Source organism: Onychostruthus taczanowskii, unplaced genomic scaffold (assembly GCF_017590055.1).
Source record: "Onychostruthus taczanowskii isolate IOZ18803 unplaced genomic scaffold, ASM1759005v1 scaffold15, whole genome shotgun sequence".
Classification (NCBI taxonomy): Eukaryota; Metazoa; Chordata; class Aves; order Passeriformes; family Passeridae; genus Onychostruthus; species Onychostruthus taczanowskii.
In genome coordinates this window covers 6,980,962-6,997,896 of record NW_024498685.1, presented here as the reverse complement: position 1 = coordinate 6,997,896, position 16,935 = coordinate 6,980,962, and the positions used below count along the sequence as shown (strand labels likewise).

At 43.9% G+C, this 16,935-nt stretch overlaps 1 protein-coding gene across 1 annotated transcript in view; it reads right to left on the bottom strand.

Annotated features, from left to right (window-relative positions):
* LRP6 (LDL receptor related protein 6) overlaps positions 1-13,855 on the bottom strand; it is a 118,480-nt gene extending 104,625 nt beyond the window's left edge. Inside the window, exon 1 of the mRNA XM_041398578.1 lies at positions 13,470-13,855. Within this exon, the coding sequence (XP_041254512.1) occupies positions 13,470-13,524 (55 nt within the window). The 5' untranslated portion in view covers positions 13,525-13,855. The remainder of the gene's footprint in view (positions 1-13,469) is intronic.
* Positions 13,856-16,935: the final 3,080 nt, after the last annotated feature.

Here is a 16,935-nt window from a genome sequence, read left to right as displayed (position 1 = left end):
TTTGTATTTGTATTCCCTCCTCCAGAAAGCAATTTTTATTGTGGAAAAAAGCATGCAAATTTAGAGATTATCTCCCCATGGAGAAGGGGTAGACTCTTTAAAGATGGAGAACCTTTATATGAAGAACTTATTATTAACTTACTTTGCTATCTCCTTCCCTTCCTTGCACAATTTCCCACGCCCTAAGACTGAAAATTAATTACAGTATATTTTGTTGAAGGGCAGATTGCTTATGAAGACCACATGTTTCAGAAAAAAGTATTCAATAAACTGCAAGGTGTAAAATTTGTAATACAATAAAAATCTTTACTTTTTAAAGCCTACAACTGTAACCTAAAAAATCTAGTTAACAGCCAGCTCAGTGTCATCTAGTGCACACAGAGTGTGCAGCCAGCTGGCACAGCTTTCTCTAGTAAGACAGCGTGCACAGCATTTGGAGAAAAGTAAATCCACACACCAGTGAGTACAAACTTCATTATTATGTGCAACATGGACACAGCACTGAACTGGAAGGCCAGGTAATGAGCCAGGTCTGGAGGCAGTGCTGAGCCTCACAGCCACGCTGCAGGGGTTACTCACTCCCTGCTGGAGCTCAGCCTGGCTGAGCAGGGACCGCAGACAAACACCTCTGCATCAATGAGACAGCTCAGCTCAAGGACAGCTCCGGAGAAACACAGCTACATCTAGGATGTGTAGCTTCATGCAGATTGATACAAAGCCTCAACTTGTAACACATTCCAAAGGGCTGGCAGATGAGCATGTTAAGCTTTCCAATTTGTTGCGACATTCAGGAATGAAGCCTGCATCACCAAAATAATAAAAACCAGGTTTGTTACCCACTGCCTCCAGCCCTTCCCAGAACACACTAAGGCTTCAATGGGCTATAAAACCCAGTTACTGAAGTTGGCAGCATTAGGACCGAGTATCATCTCTGCATTTACTTCACCCAGGCAGCAGCGCCAAGAGCAAAATTGTGCCAGAAGATCCCACCCTGTCCCAGCTTCGAAAGCACAGGACACTGAAGAGATGGTTTTCTTGAATAACGAAGTTATGAACTCTGCTAATAACCTGGGAAGAAGTCCAAGAGCATGCCCTTTCAAAGCTGGGCAACTATTTGGCAGTTAAGTTATAAAGGGGCAAAAAGATATAATTCAGATTTTGTTTTAAGAAGCTGAACTCTTTACAGGTTTTTATTTCTCTTTATATAGACATAATAACAAAATATAGTGTAACTACCACAAACTACAATACATTGAAGAGAAGCATGTTTTATCATGAAAGATAAAAACACCTATCCTGGAAACCAAGAATGGAAACTATTACTATGTCCTCTATGACCTGAGAGGTCTACATGCAGGTAATTCTTCTAATTAAAGTACCCAATACAGAGTAAGAGTTATGCTTAGTTACAAACTAAGGGATTTTTTTGCACCTACCAGCAGGGAAAAAAGTATTTCCTTAAAGAACACAAAAGTTACAAAAACTCAAGTTCAATGCATTTCAACCCCAACAAAAACAATTTACATGGTAAGAAACGTCTGACAGTAGTGGTCACTGAGCCTCTAACAGTTTCTAAACTCCAATATTCAGGTAAGATCTTTCCTAAGTTTACCACATGCCGTATTAAAGTCCAGACTTCAGTCTCTTTTACCCAGACTTTAATTCTTTTTTCTTTACCTTTACAACTAGAATTCTACTAGCATCCTTCTTCCTACTGCCAAACTCCAGTTCTTACACCACATATTTCTCTTGGCTGCAACTCCTGTGTCTCTTACTGAAAGTTGCTAATCCCCAAGACACTCAAGTCTGCTTTCCTTTGCACTTGTTTACTCAAGTCTTGCTTTATACATCTGACTTATGGGCATCTGTTACAGGCATAAAAATGCTGCTGCCCACAGGATGCAAAGTGACGAACCAACATAAAATGAGCACTTCAGCAGCTAAAAAGAATTTTTGATCTTTTTGGTGTTTCAGTGGCAATTTTAAGCTATCAGAATTTATCATGCTTTTCTTTAACTAGTCCAGTGGCCTTTTCCACAAATTCCCACTTTTTCCTTTCTACAGTCAGTGATTCAGGACAGCTCTGGGTGCCATGAAGCAAGGGCAGTGCTACCCTTCAACAGGCTCATTCTCTTTCACTGGCATGCAGTTTAGCCTGGCTAAAACAATTAGCAGACACTCATTTCCCCCAAATCCTTTTTTCTCAGTCCCAAACCCCAGCAATGCTATTCTATAGAATTCTACTAGCATCCTTCTTCCTACTGCCAAACTCCAGTTCTTACACCACATATTTCTCTTGGCTGCAACTCCTGTGTCTCTTACTGAAAGTTGCTAATCCCCAAGACACTCAAGTCTGCTTTCCTTTGCACTTGTTTACTCAAGTCTTGCTTTATACATCTGACTTATGGGCATCTGTTACAGGCATAAAAATGCTGCTGCCCACAGGATGCAAAGTGACGAACCAACATAAAATGAGCACTTCAGCAGCTAAAAAGAATTTTTGATCTTTTTGGTGTTTCAGTGGCAATTTTAAGCTATCAGAATTTATCATGCTTTTCTTTAACTAGTCCAGTGGCCTTTTCCACAAATTCCCACTTTTTCCTTTCTACAGTCAGTGATTCAGGACAGCTCTGGGTGCCATGAAGCAAGGGCAGTGCTACCCTTCAACAGGCTCATTCTCTTTCACTGGCATGCAGTTTAGCCTGGCTAAAACAATTAGCAGACACTCATTTCCCCCAAATCCTTTTTTCTCAGTCCCAAACCCCAGCTATTCCACCCCCTCCCCCAGTTAAGGGCCCCCTCCCAAGCTGATTCAAATCACTACGTCAGCGAAAGGTTTGACTGGGTTAGCAAGTTGAATCAACTCAAGAAGTGGTTCAGCAAACTCCAAAGCTGACATAAGGCGAGCAGCAGGGAGCTGGAAGGGGGAGCAGCTCTCCCCCCTCCACTGGCAGCGTGCAGTATCTGCTCAAGATGCTGCTGCAGCCATCTCCTTTCTCCCCAGCTTCACTTCCAGCAGTCGGTTCCCGACCCCTCTTTTGCGCTGGCTCAAGCACTTGTCCCGTGCCACAATGCAGGCGAGACAATGCAGGGAGCTAAACCAGCAGAAGGCTACTGAGCTCTCCCCATCACCTGCCAAAAAGTAATTTTTAGCCAGCCATCATCCAGAATCTGTTCAGACCAAAAATCAAATCAATATAAGCAGTAGCACAGCAGGGAAAGGAAGGACTGCATCAGCATTGAGTAATTAGCTGAACCAGTTCCTCATGAACCTCCAGTTAAGGAACAGGACTCACAGCAAAGGTGGCCACTGATAAGTTGTGGCAACCTGCCACAGAATCACAGCGTGGATACCACTGAGCAACTGCAGACATTGTGGAAAGAAATATCCACACTGAAGTCACGGGAAGAAACCCCCTGGATTGTCACACTGAAAGATGATGTCGTTGAGCTAGGAAGGGAATACTCCCCATCTTTTAAAAGTCTTGCTGAAGAACTCTGAGTGTCTAAAGTGAATTGGCACTGCCAAGCACACTGCTATGAGGACAGCAAATGTGAGGACTGGAGAGGAGACAGCGATGAGATGTACCAAACAAATACCTGCTGACCTGGATGAGGCACAGTAAGCAAGGACTCCAAATGCCTCCACAGAATGACAACGCACTCACCTTCAGCTCACGAGAGAGGGAAAAGCAGAGAAATGGATAGAGATAACCAGCAAAGAACATTAATTGCAACCTCCCTAAAACCATTCAATACACAAAACTCCTTGTATGCAATACAATATTCATCCCCAAGATGTCCCACAGATAACCAGCACTAGTAAGGAAAGGTTTCTGGTCTGGCACAAGGACTCAGGAGCAATCAGTTGTGAGGACTGTCCCTTCACTCCCTGGATTTCAAATTTCTTCATCACTGCTCATGCTTCTAAGAAATTCTGTATATTTATTTTCTGCAAATTTTTTTTTTGAGTTTTGCTGCTCAGTTTGGAGAAGCAAGAATGAAAAGATTGATTTAGCATTGGGAATAAAGGCTGGGAGACTTGTATCAAATAAGAAGAGAGACAATTTGAAAATTAACATAAATTTTTCCAAATAGCAGGGAGCCAGCCTCAAGAAACTATATAGAGATGGTTTATTTTTTCAAGCAAACAATAAAATCACCAGGAAATACTTAAGAGTTTTAAAGCACAGCAAGCAACAGGCCAGGATTTTGCACCCAGTTCTCTGTCACAGCACTTTCCCAGTTTTTTCCACACAAGACACAATTCCATATATTTTTTTTTAAATAAAGATAATTAACTGACTTTCTAATGCCCCCCATTCCTCTTTCAGTGTGAACAGAGAGCACTCTTCTCTGTGAAACTCCTGATTCTCACAAATACACTTGCAGGACACAGCAGGCAACCAGGAATTTAGTAACAAGCATAAGGCAGCCCAAACTTGGCAGAAAGGGATTTTTCTCCTCTTTTCAGCTAACCTTAAATATATTCCTCAGGCTATGGTAACTCAAAAGGTCACAGGAGCAGCAGGCCAGTGAAGGACATGAGTAGCCATATCAGTGCAACAGCAAAGACACCAAGCTAGGCAACAACAGCATTTGAATTCTGCATTAAACTTTACTGTTTTCAGGCCTTTGGCCAGATACTAGCCTTACAGACCAAGACATCCTGCAGGGCTAGCTGGTACAGAGGCAGTAAGTCATCCTTTAGCCTGCTAAATTCAGGGAAAAAATTACCTTACTAAAGATAGAAGGCTGGAGACATGAGAAAGAAAAAAGAAAATAAAAAGGACTCCACGAAAGAACAGAAATACCAGGTCCAGGCATAAAAAGCCAATAGACCTGCCAGATCATAGCAAAAGCACTCATGACTGAAATACACCACGAAGTCCCAAGCCTATGATAGGCAAAAAACCTTCTGAATAGCAGGTATCACCTGCCAAATCATCCTGCTGGCAACAAAGCCATACAGCAGGATTACCAGAGCGTGGCTCTTCTCAGTGCTAGGTAGCACACTCACACAGATCTTTTGTACACCTTTCTGTAACATGGACTGCCCTGTTCTGAAGTTCTTTTGATTGCACTCTCATGGGGGTGGAACACTTTGGCTCTGACATTTTTCTAACTTTATATTCTGAATCTACCTGGCTGACGACAGGATGAGCAGAGAGCTGATGCATCATCTTGCAGCTGCACTGCCATGAAACACTATCACCTTCTTCCATGACCCTTCTGGATACAGAGCAGCAGCAAAACAATGGTGACCTGGCACTTTCCAGGGCAAACTGCAGGCTATGGAAAGCAGGAAGGCTCCTTAGGGATGTGCAATCAAGTACTTCCGTGACCCACATTCATGTCTCCAGAACTTCAACATTATACAGCTCATTTTCTCAGGTGTCCTCAATCTTCCTTCAGTCTCTTCCAGCCCCTCAAACAGTTGTCAGAATAACACACAGCACTGCAGATGAAGTCACACCAGTTCCACACTCATTGGCAATACTTCCCCAGTTCTACCGGCAACACCCATGTTTAAATCGACACGATCTGTTCAATGAAAATGTTAGTTAGCAAACACCTCTGCTGCTGCAGAAAAGTCTTGTTTGGCTCCAGCACAGAGACTCCCACAACTCAGTAGGGATGGTATTCTGCAAGCTAAGCTAAGAGCTGTGAAGACAGGGAGAACTGGATCACACTGAAACAAAACACTGCCCTTCACACCTTCTGGCATCACCTTTTCCTACAGTGCTTCTAACAGTGAGAAAACAAGCCAAAAACCTTGATCACATTCCTCAGGAAGCTGTTAAAGCTGAGTCACTCCACTGAAGGACAGCACTGAGACACAACACTGCAGTGCTGGGACAGCTGGAGCCCATTTCCCAAATTTTAGGAAGGTTAAAGACCAGAAGACACACTTGTACGACCCTGGCAAGCTGAGGTGGGAATGCCCCAAGGTTTGCTGCTACTCTGGAGAAATTGCAGCTAATGATGTCTTCCAACCTAAAGAGCTCACGTTTGAGGGTGCACATCCAGTCAGAAATGGCCTGGAAGTGTTACTCTCTGTCACTCCCACCAGCTCACTCGCCTCCTTCCCTAGAGTGTAACCCAAGCACATGGGAACAGCCCAAGCTGTGGGGTCTTATCCCAACTGCTCTTAGTTCCACATGGATCAAAGAATTCACACCCTCAACAGCAGCGCACTTCCAACAAACAAGGCCTTTCTCCACACTGACAAGAAGTTCAGAGGCAATTAACTACTCTCAGATGACTTTTCCAACAATTTATCCAAGGTTGCACACCAGTCTAAAAGATACCCAAAAAATTCCTGAAGTGTGTCAGTTTGTCTCACCAGGTAAAAACCAAATCAAACAAAACAGCTTATTTATTCTGTTTTGAGGCTAAGTTTTTTTGTTAGTTTACATTTTTTAAGCACTATCAGGAAGTTGCTGTAAAGCAGGAACATAGAATTTATCACAAAAAACCCCAATTCAAATTAATAGCTATGGACTATTTTTAATGGGTAAGGAAAGATGAGCACATACTTCAATAATTTTTGAGAGTTATTGGACATTTAACTTTCATTTTGTGAAAAAAACTGTTGTAGCATACTTTTAACTCTCATGCTTTTAATATCCCAGCACTGCTAATGTCACATGTTCAACAGGCTTACATTAGATGCAATGACACATACGAAAAAAACCAAACAAACCATCCCATGAAACAACACACACACACAGATATATATGCAGGATCCCTTGGAAAAGGTGAATTGTTCAACAGGCTTACATTAGATGCAATGACACATATGAAAAAAAACAAACAAACCATCCCATGAAACAACACACACACACACACATATATATATGTGCAGGATCCCTTGGAAAAGGTGAACGACCTTGTCTTTTTCCAATTGAATGGGACTCATTTCTGGAAATTCAAAAGAAAAACAAATAAACCCATAAACACAAAACCACCCAACCTGGAATTACATTACTCATTTTATCATTACCTACAGGGTAAAAGGGTAACTGCTGAGATGCAGTTAAGTTTTTGAGTTATAAGAACATCACTGCATTTTCTAAATGGACATAATAACAGTCAAGGTCTTATAATTTGTAGACCTTATAAAATACAAGGTCTACAAATTCCTACTCCTCTATTATTCCTAATATTCTTTCTGTATTAATCTGTGTATGGACAAGAGGATTTTTGGATTTCCAAAGTGTTAATATTTTAATTAACAGTAATACTGTGAGTATAAGTAGGAGTTTTATTCCCTGCTTTGACAGAACAACTAAGGGAACAAAGTTTAAAATTCTGTAACACCTTAAATTTCTGTTACTTTCCACAGGAAAGTCATCCTTAACTTCCAGAATTCTAGCAAACATATCAGCTACTTTCTATAAGCCTGAACTCTGACAACGGACAGAGGAGAATCTTTGTTATTAAGGAATTCTAGAGGCACAAATGGTTTAAAACCCCAGCACACTACATACCAACTGTATTTTTCCTCTGGGAACTAACTGGGTAGAGAGGGGAGGAATAACGGGAAAAATATAAAGGTATCATAGAGAAGAAAACAAACCATTTTTGATTATGCAAAATTATATAGCTAGTTGATTAAAATTTTCTGTCTCAAATATGATTACTTTTCGAATTGGACATCACACATGGCCCTCATAAACAGAATTAAAACTATAATCCCATTATTGCTGCACTGATTATATCACAAGGGAGTAATTCTATTTAGGTAATGTGATCCTGTAACAAGATACTAAAAAAATCTGTATGAATGTTGCCATTTTCCATGTCTGTTTATACTAAAAACATTTCCTTATTGTTCTCTCCTTATAAATACTGAAGCTCAAAAAGCATTCCAGCTTTTAAACTAACATGCTTCTATCTCCAAGTAGTTTATAATATTTTGCAAAGGAAACAAAGTTTTACTAAATAAAGCATTGCCTCTTTTAACCTAGACTTTGACTGGTTAGTTTCCTAAGTCTATTAAGAATAAAGTATTACAGACAAAGGTATTAACAGTATTCCCATTCTATTCATAGACTGGTATGTTTGACTCCATTTCAAAATTGGTGGGGAACTGTTCCAACTACATGGAAATTGAAAGGTCTGTAGCAAGACAATAATGAGACAAAAACCCCACCCTATTTTCATAACCATTTCACCAGAGACTATATCAAAAAGCAGAAAGGACAACAAGATAATTTCTACTTGCAATGCAGGCACTGTGTTCTGAGTAAGTTAGTCCATGTGGAGCAAACAATAAGCCTTTCACATTGTGAATGTCCTGACATAAATATTTATAAATTACAAGGATATCTAGATAGTTTAACGAAGGCTCTCTATGTCAGCTTGCCTAGTAATACATAAATTGGAAAAGGTTGATTAATACTTAGGGTGTCAATACCCAGCATTTATGTGTAATCTGTTAAAGATCCAAAGCTTTCCCCTTTCAAGCCTTGGACAATTACCACAAAAGAATGACACAGCCTCTTAGTTTGGAGCACTGTGCATTCTGTAACTCTGCAAGTGGTACACACTCTGAAGCCACACCTGATGTGTGAGCTGAAAAAACTCAAGGTTATTAGGAGAGCATGTACTTCGTTCACTGAACAGCAATTACACTTTGGAAGAGTCATCACTACAAAGTGCTTGGCACAGAAGGAGTGGAATCACTGGCTGCTGGCTCATCCCAAACCTCATGTGCACACACCAACAGTCACCCTTGCTGAGCCACAGCATTTTAAACTTGAGGGCTCAGTTTTAAGTGGGGAGCACCACCTGTGAACACGAACAAACCATCCCTGAAGCCTGCAGGGCAGCTGCATCCCCCTCCACATCTTTCTAACTTACACCTCTAACTGGTACAAGTCCATCTGAGGTAAACTCCTTATCAACCTAAATTCTGCCCCAAGCTCTCAGGTGAGGGGGGTGAGGCATGAGGCTCCCCAGCAGGAGAACAGGAGAAGGAGCTGAGCAGGCTCCCAGACACAGCAGAGCCACCAGCTCAGCCAGAAGCAGGAGTGTGCAACAAAGCTTTAGTTCCAACTGCATTTCTGGCACCACCCAACAGTAATGTGGACCCTCCCTCCAGTACAAGGAACTCTGGAAGATGGCACCAGCAAAGCAACCCAAGTGTTTAACATTTCTTAGGAAATTAATGAGGTTAAATATGATGGGGACAAAGAATATAATATTTAAGTCTGCAGACTTGCTGCCAGAGGAGATGAACGATGACAAATCAGAAACTGAGTCCAGTTTCTCCCTCTTTTCCTGCCCTAGCCCACTCCCACAGAGGGAAGTAAAAATATCTTCACTCTAGTTGAACTAACTAGTTTAGTAAATCCCATATTACATGCACTGCAGCAGATATTTTTGAAACTGGCATTTTTGAAATGCAACATCATCACAAAGGTGAATTAGAGATGTCCAAAGGAATCAGATTTCTCCAGCTCCCAAAGACAGAGCTTGAAAGGCTCCTGTATGCCCAATCCTTAAAAAAAAACCCAAAACAAAAACAAAAACCTTCTACATAGTCTATAGCTTATAGCCAAATTCCTTACCTAGAACTCTGGGAATGCAGATTGAAGCAACTCTATAGGGGAAAAGGAAACACGAATACAGTTCATGCCCCTCTAATCAGTATTGCTGTGAAACAAAAACAAAGCTTTCCACCTGAATACCTTCATATAACTCATGCTGAAGGATACAAGAAATCCTTTACCTGCATATACCTCTGACCAGGCCTTCCCTACATATTCAGAACTTCTCTGTATCTTGTCAAAAATGCTACTTTACCTTACCTTCAAGACAGCAAAAATTGCCATCAAACTTTTTAAGTCCTAATTTTTCAGTTTTAAATAAAAGCTAAAGCAATCTAATGATAACTAAACTGTATCACAGAGATGCAATTGAAAAAACTGTAAAATTAATAGTGGGTTTTGGAACACCTTAGATCACACTAATTTTAGATTATTGTATGAAAAGATGAAAGAGGAAAATGGCAGACGAGGGCACACTGATTTCTGAGGAATCATACAATGAAGAAACATGACTAGAAAATGATTGATTCAAGCTTGGGTGAAGAAATAGACCATGATTATTAAAAAAAAAAAATATTTCCAAGTCTTACTGTCATAGTATTGTACAGTCTCTAGGTGAAGAGACCCTTCACCTGAATGCAAAAACATAGCTCTACCTGGAAATGGCACATTTGGTATCCAACCTGAGTGCTTCAGGAGTAAAAACCTATTCTTTATCCCCTTCTCTGACTTCTGGTAGAAAAATATGCACACACACCACCAAAGTTTAGCGAAGTTTCAAACACACCACTGCTTAGCAAAGTTTTGAACATTAAACTCTTCTGAACAACATGCAAATGGATCTATCTTAAAAGAAAAACCCAAAACCACAAAAAACCAAGGATCTGTTTATGAAAACAGAAACAATGGATTAAAATAAATCGAAACAATAACAATATTACAACAATAATAATGGATTCAAACAAACTCTCTTCTGAACTCTAGGAAAACATAGTTTGAAAATACCCATTATCAAAAAGACATTTTAATTTCTTCACTACCTGACCCTAAACACAGAGGTCTGCAACATTCAGCAGGTTTGCACAAATATCCTTTATAAGATTTCTATTCAAGCAAGAGCTTTATGCACTGCCTGCATGATCAGGGTTTAAAGCCAAAACAAAACAGCAATTGCATGCTGACTGGAGAGCTATTTCAGGAAGAAAGCAAGTCATGGTGGAGGAAGAACTCTATTTATCACTTTTGAAAAAGTTGAAAGCTCAGTTTCACAGTAGTGCCCTGACAGATGTGATGACACTGCTTTTGCCTCTTTGCAGCTGTCAGTTATCTAACAACCATCTCTCTCACTGGTTTCACAGCTCTCCTGAAGAACACCTCAAAGCTGCCATGGAGCAGCTCTAACTCCACTCCTCTGAATACCCTAAGGGAGTGGCTTCAAGAAGCGCTGCTGGTCAGAGAGGTGGAAACCCAATCTCCCAAACCAAACCATGGGCCAAGAGGAGAGAACAGAGAGCAGGGACATCTTTCTTCTAGCAGCTATAATATTAAAAAAACCCCAAGACCAAACCACAGAACCTCCACAGCATGCTGTCATAATGGTAACCTCCTGTCTCAGAAATTCAAACACTTGCCATGACAACATCAGTAGGATCTGGTTTATTGCAGTCCTTGGATAATTTCTGAGACAGGTGCCTCGCCCTGTGCATCCATTTCTAGCCAGTAAGAGCTTCATACTTCAAGCCCTTATGCATTTCCAGAGTACAGATTTTTTTCCTTTCCAGACTGGTAAGGAAGTCTACCACAGTTTCTTCAGAGTAATAGTTCAGTTGTCATAAACCTCTGTCCATCTGCCTTTTCTGTGAGAATGGGAGGCTGGCTCTGGAAGCAGAGAGAATGCTGCAATCACACATCACTACATTTGCTGAGTTTCTGTCCCAGCACTGTTGGCTTGGCATCCTCTGCAGCACTGAATTGACAAACTAAACAGTGAACTTCCTAACTTCAACTCTACTTTCATGTATAAGCTTATTCATACTCATGCTGGCACTGCTTTTTCCTCATTAAGGAACTGCTGACACCTCTTCTGAACTCAACACATCTTACTCGAACCTACTCCACTTGCATAGATGCTGTTTATTAGGGAGGACGTATGCATTAAAATTTGATTTTTGTTTCTTCACGGTTCAGCTCTTCCTGCTGTTTATCTCTATCCAAAGTAACAATTAGCCAGTAGGAAAATTACTATCGTGCCACAAACAGAGGATTACAACTTCAGGTAGGCAATCAAACAGCAGGGCACCATGAACACAGAAGAAACAGAAATGCTGCTGGGATACAAATGTCCTTGGCAACAGACAGAGGTGAGAGATGAGAAAAGAAATGACAGCCATATGATGTATAGACTTAATGCTTCTTCAAAGTGTCCCATTAAGCATGAAGTATACAAAAATTTGCAGAAGCCACTATTTTGAGGCTAATTTGCAGAAATTACTGTTTCTGCAGTAACAAAAAACAATATTCTGTGACATCACAAACAACAGCTATTTCTGTGCTGTCATTTGAACTAGACTGAACATCAAATTAAAGCCAAATACATGGTATATTAAGCATGGGTATGATTGTTATTTATTAAAATAAACTAATCAGGAAACAGTTTCTCCCTATACTCAAGAGTCAACTTAACTTTTAAAATTTGGGGTTTAACAGCCACAACATAAGTATGAAAAGTTACGCATGCCATTTAAATAAGTATATTTGTATCTCTGCAAACAGGATACAATATGGCAAACAGATGCACAGCGTAAAAAAAAAAAAAAAAGGCTATGGATGAGATGAAAATCTTTGTTTTCCAGATTACTGAGCAACTGGAGACTGAGCAGTTACTTCAACCTACACCACCTTTAGACTAACTTTCATCAAAACACTCTAATGGGGAGGAACTCTCTAAATCAAAATGTGGTTGATTAACTGTTAGCAATTAATCTCTTGCCCATCTAGTATGAAAAAAGTGAAAATCAACTAAACAGAATCATTATGCATGCAAGCACCACAGAGGATTTCTTCCCAGAAAGACTGAACACAGATAATAGTTACTGTAGTTAGGTTTACAGCATTTAAAAAAATAAAAAAAAAAATTAAAAATCCAATTTTCTTTCAGATTGTGCCCTGCAAGACAAGAAATTCTGTTGGAGCCAGGAAGTAGAATCAAAATTCTCAGCTGCTTTAAGTAACGTGCCCTCGTAAGGCACTCGACTGCTGCTTTAAAGCTGTATGAACATCCGTGGTGGCTCACCAGAGAAACACAAACTTCTCTCAAGTCCCAGCGCAGCGCCAGCCTAGCTGAGAGCTGAGCCTTCAGTGCTGCCCTCGCTGCCTCGGCTGCGGGGAGAGCGAGGGTCGGTGCAGCAGCGCTCCCCGGGCATTCCCCGCTCCCGCAGGATGGAAGCGCGGGGGGAGCGGCACCGGCCCGGCGATGGGCACCGCGGGACCAGCCGGACACCGCCGGGCCGAGCTCGGCCCCAGAGCCGCTGGTGCCCGCGGGCTGCTGGGCTTGCAGAGAGACACGGGGGGAGCGTGCGATAGTTTAGGGGGATCCTTAAAAGAGAAAAAAAAAAAAAAAAAAAAAAGGAAGGAAAAAAAAAAAAACTTGAAAACAACAATGGGGCGGCTCGGGACGCGGCCGGTGGCCGCTGGCAGGGCGGGCTGCTCCCGGCGCGGCTCGGGAAGTTGCTCAGGAGCCGGGGAGGCGGCGGCGGCCGGGAGCGAGGGAGGGAGCGCTGCCCCCGCGCCGGGCCCCGCGCCCCGCCGGCAGCCAGGCCTCGCCGCTCCCCTCCCGCACGCCCAAACATGGCCCCTCGCCACCAACCCGGCAACTTTCCCCCTGCCACTCCCGCCGCCGCCCGCCCCGCTCACCTCGCATCAGGGAACAAAAACTGCAGGCGAGTAGGCTGCGCAGGACGGCCCCCATCTTCCCTCCCTCCTCGCTCTCACCGGCGGGGAGGCGGCGGCGGGGAGCAGCACCTCCGCTGCCAGTTCATGCTTCCAGGCGGGCGGGGGAGGCGGCGGAGAAGGGGAGGGCGGGAGGCGGGGAAGGGCGGCCGCGGAGATCCCCCCTCGCCGGTCCCTAGCAGGCCACTGGCCCCGGCGTGCCGCCGCGGGAGTGGGCGCTGCCCTCCATGCCGGCTGCTGCTGCTGCCGCCGCCTCACCGCGACCGCCGCGGTCCTTCCCCCATCCACCCTCCGCCTCCGCCGGGCGCGCACAGGCGCAGGGATACAGTCCTCCTCCTCCTTCTCCTCCTCCTCTTCCTTCTCCTCCTCCTCCCGCGCCGTGCCCGGCCGGCTCCCGGCGCAGCGCCCGCCCCCCGGCACCGCTCCCGTCGGGGAGGGCGGGAGCGGAGGGGCGGGGGCGCGCAGCTCTCCCGTGCCGGGCGGGATCGCGCACACCCCCGGCAGCTCCGCAGCCGGCAGAACCCCGGCGGGGAGCGCGGCCCGGGGGGGCTCCCGAAGGGAGGGAGGTGAGCGGGGTTACGGCACCCCCCGAGCACAGGGACGGGGCGAGGTGGGGGACAGCCGCATTCCAGCGGGACTACTTTGCCTCCCCTCGCCCCCTCCGCCGCCTGCGATGCGTTCAGCCCTGGCCCGTGAGGACGGGACTACTTTTTGCCACAGAGCTGCGGCGGCGTCCGAGCGGCAGCACAAAGGCTGCGATCCCGATCCCGATCCCGACCCCCATCCCGATCCCGCTGCTGCTCCTGGGACGGGCTGTACCGCCGGAGCATCGCCCGGGGGGCGGGCGGCAGGGCGGCAAAATGAAGTTACGGTCCGTCCCCCCGGTGTGCCGGCTGAAAAGCCATAAATCCCGGCCTTTCCCGGAGCAGAGGGAGCAGGCGTTCCTTATCAGCAGGAATTGCTGCCCGGCTGATGTAATGATGCGTGATTTATTTCCCAGCGCTTTTGGGGGTGCTCTGCGTTTATTGTCCCCCTTGCTAAAGTAATGTGGTGGGCTGGGTTTGTGCTGCTTAGAGCGGTGTTGCTAATAATGTGAGTGGCCAACGTGCTGTGTTTAAACACAGTCTTTTTCCTTCTTGCATAGTTATGATTTTGTAATACACCCTCAATTGGAAAAAAAAAAAAAAAAACAAACAACATAACACTTCCCTCCTTACCTTCTTTGTTTGCTCCTAACAATGTAAAATACAGCTTTCTTGCATTTCCTCTAGATGAGAAAACCTACTTCATGATTTCAACGCTTTCTTTCAGTCTAGACGTCTACATCACATTCTCCCTCCCTCACAGAATGTGACAGCTGGTGAGTAGAATAATGATATGAAGCAGAACAACTTAGAGCAACATTTGAGGCACTTACATTCCAAAATCGGTATTATTTTCAGGATTATTAGAAACTCACAGAAACATTTAACTTCTACTTTCATATGTGTTCAACATATATTTTCACAGCTTTTCTTGTTATTACAGTAGGAGATAACATCTGGGCCAGATAAAAGGCCTGGGCATTGTAGGCTGACTCTAAAGGGCTCCTGGTCTCATGTGATATTATCAAACTCTCAGCTTTTACTGGGGAAATGTTTTTTAAAATAGAAGAAAACAGAGGGATTTTTTTAAAATGAAGTGTATTTCCAACTTTCAAGGTTGCAAAAAAAATTTTTTTTTGAAAATGTAAACAATTCGGATCAACATCAATATCTGCCTGAGGCCAGGTCTACATTACAAAATTCTGTCCTTGACTGTCTGCTGGGTGAAATAGCCCCCTCTGATACTGTGCTGTCAGCTGGGAGGATTAGCAAACTTGAGCAAGATCCACATGGATAATGGATGGGAAGACTTGCCATACAAAAATGTACCCTGGAGAAGAGAGAACCTGTGTCCTATCCTTGTTTGTCACCTCTAGATTTTGCAGGAGCAGGCAAAAGAAGCACACTTTTATATTTATTTCCACCATTTAAAAGGAAAATGAAGTTGTTGTTGGTTTGGGGTTTGGGATTTTTTTTTCCCCTCACAGTGTTTCCTTATACTTTTTCCATACTCATAGTGTTCCACAATCTGTCATTAACCTCTTCAGAAGAATGGCAGATCTGTAATGAATTCTTTGTATCTTAATCATACAGTGCACAGCTGAGGAAAACCTCAAGCCTGCACCCCTGCATGACAAAAAACATTTCTCCACATGCCATTCCCTCTCACATCTTATCTGTTTCTGCTGGAAACACTCTGGTGTCTTTACTATCTCCCTTGGGAGCCTGATCCCCTGCCTGGTTGCTGTGACTCTTAAAGACATCTTCCCTGCTGCCCAAGCTGACTGGTTTTATTTTTAGCTTTTGAACACTTATATGCTGTCACTGGTGCATTTTTGCCATTTTTCTATAATTCAAACCCTTTCCTACTTGGATTTCCTCTAAGCCAGTTAATGATTATTGGCTTCACCTCCCTCAGCCTAGCCCCTTTCCCCACAGCCTGAATCCTCCTCTATCTCTTCCAGCCCAAGTATCATAAAATCATAGAATCACAGAATGGTTTGGATTGGAAGGGGCCTTAAAGAACATCTAGTTCCAAACCCCTGCCATGGGCAGGAATACCTTTCACTGTCCCACGTTGCTCCTAAGTCTAAGTCCAACCTGGCCTTGGACACTTCCAGGGATGGGGCAGCCACAGCTTCTCTGGACACCCTGTGCCAGGGCCTGACCACCCTCACAGAGAAGATTTTCCTGATGTTTGACCTAGACCTGCCCTGTTTCAGTTTGAAGCCATTCCCCCTTGTCCTATCACAGTATGTTCTTGTAACTAGTCCCTCTTCATCTTTCTTATATGCTTCCCTGCTGGAAGGCACCAATTACGTCACTGTCATGGTTTAGGAATGGTGCTCCCCAATTTAGTGCTCCCACCAAGACTCTCCAACCCATGTGCTGTCACTCCCCCAAATCCCTTCTCCCCTCTGCAGCAGGATGGAGAGGAGAATTGGAGGCACAAAAGGCAAAGATCATGGGTTGGGATAAAAGCAATTCACTGGAAACAGCGATGAGATAAGAAAATGAACAGTAACAGCACTATAGTAATGACAGAGAGTATGAAAAAAGAAACATTCTTGCTCACTGCAGGAGCCCCAACAAGAGACCATAAATTGTTCCCTCTGGTTCAGAACCTGGACCTCCCCACTTCTCTATTCAACTTAGCTACTTGACTGGAAGGAGCCCCTTCTCCTCAGAAGAGACTCCCTGCCCCTCACCCCTAGCACTGACTGAGGGTGTATAGGATAACTTCCATGTCCTTGCCATGACCTCTCCTGGCTACTACAAAAATTAACCCTCTTGGGGGGAAGCAGGGCAACCCAGAAGCCTTCTCTTTTCCAGGCTGAACAATCCCA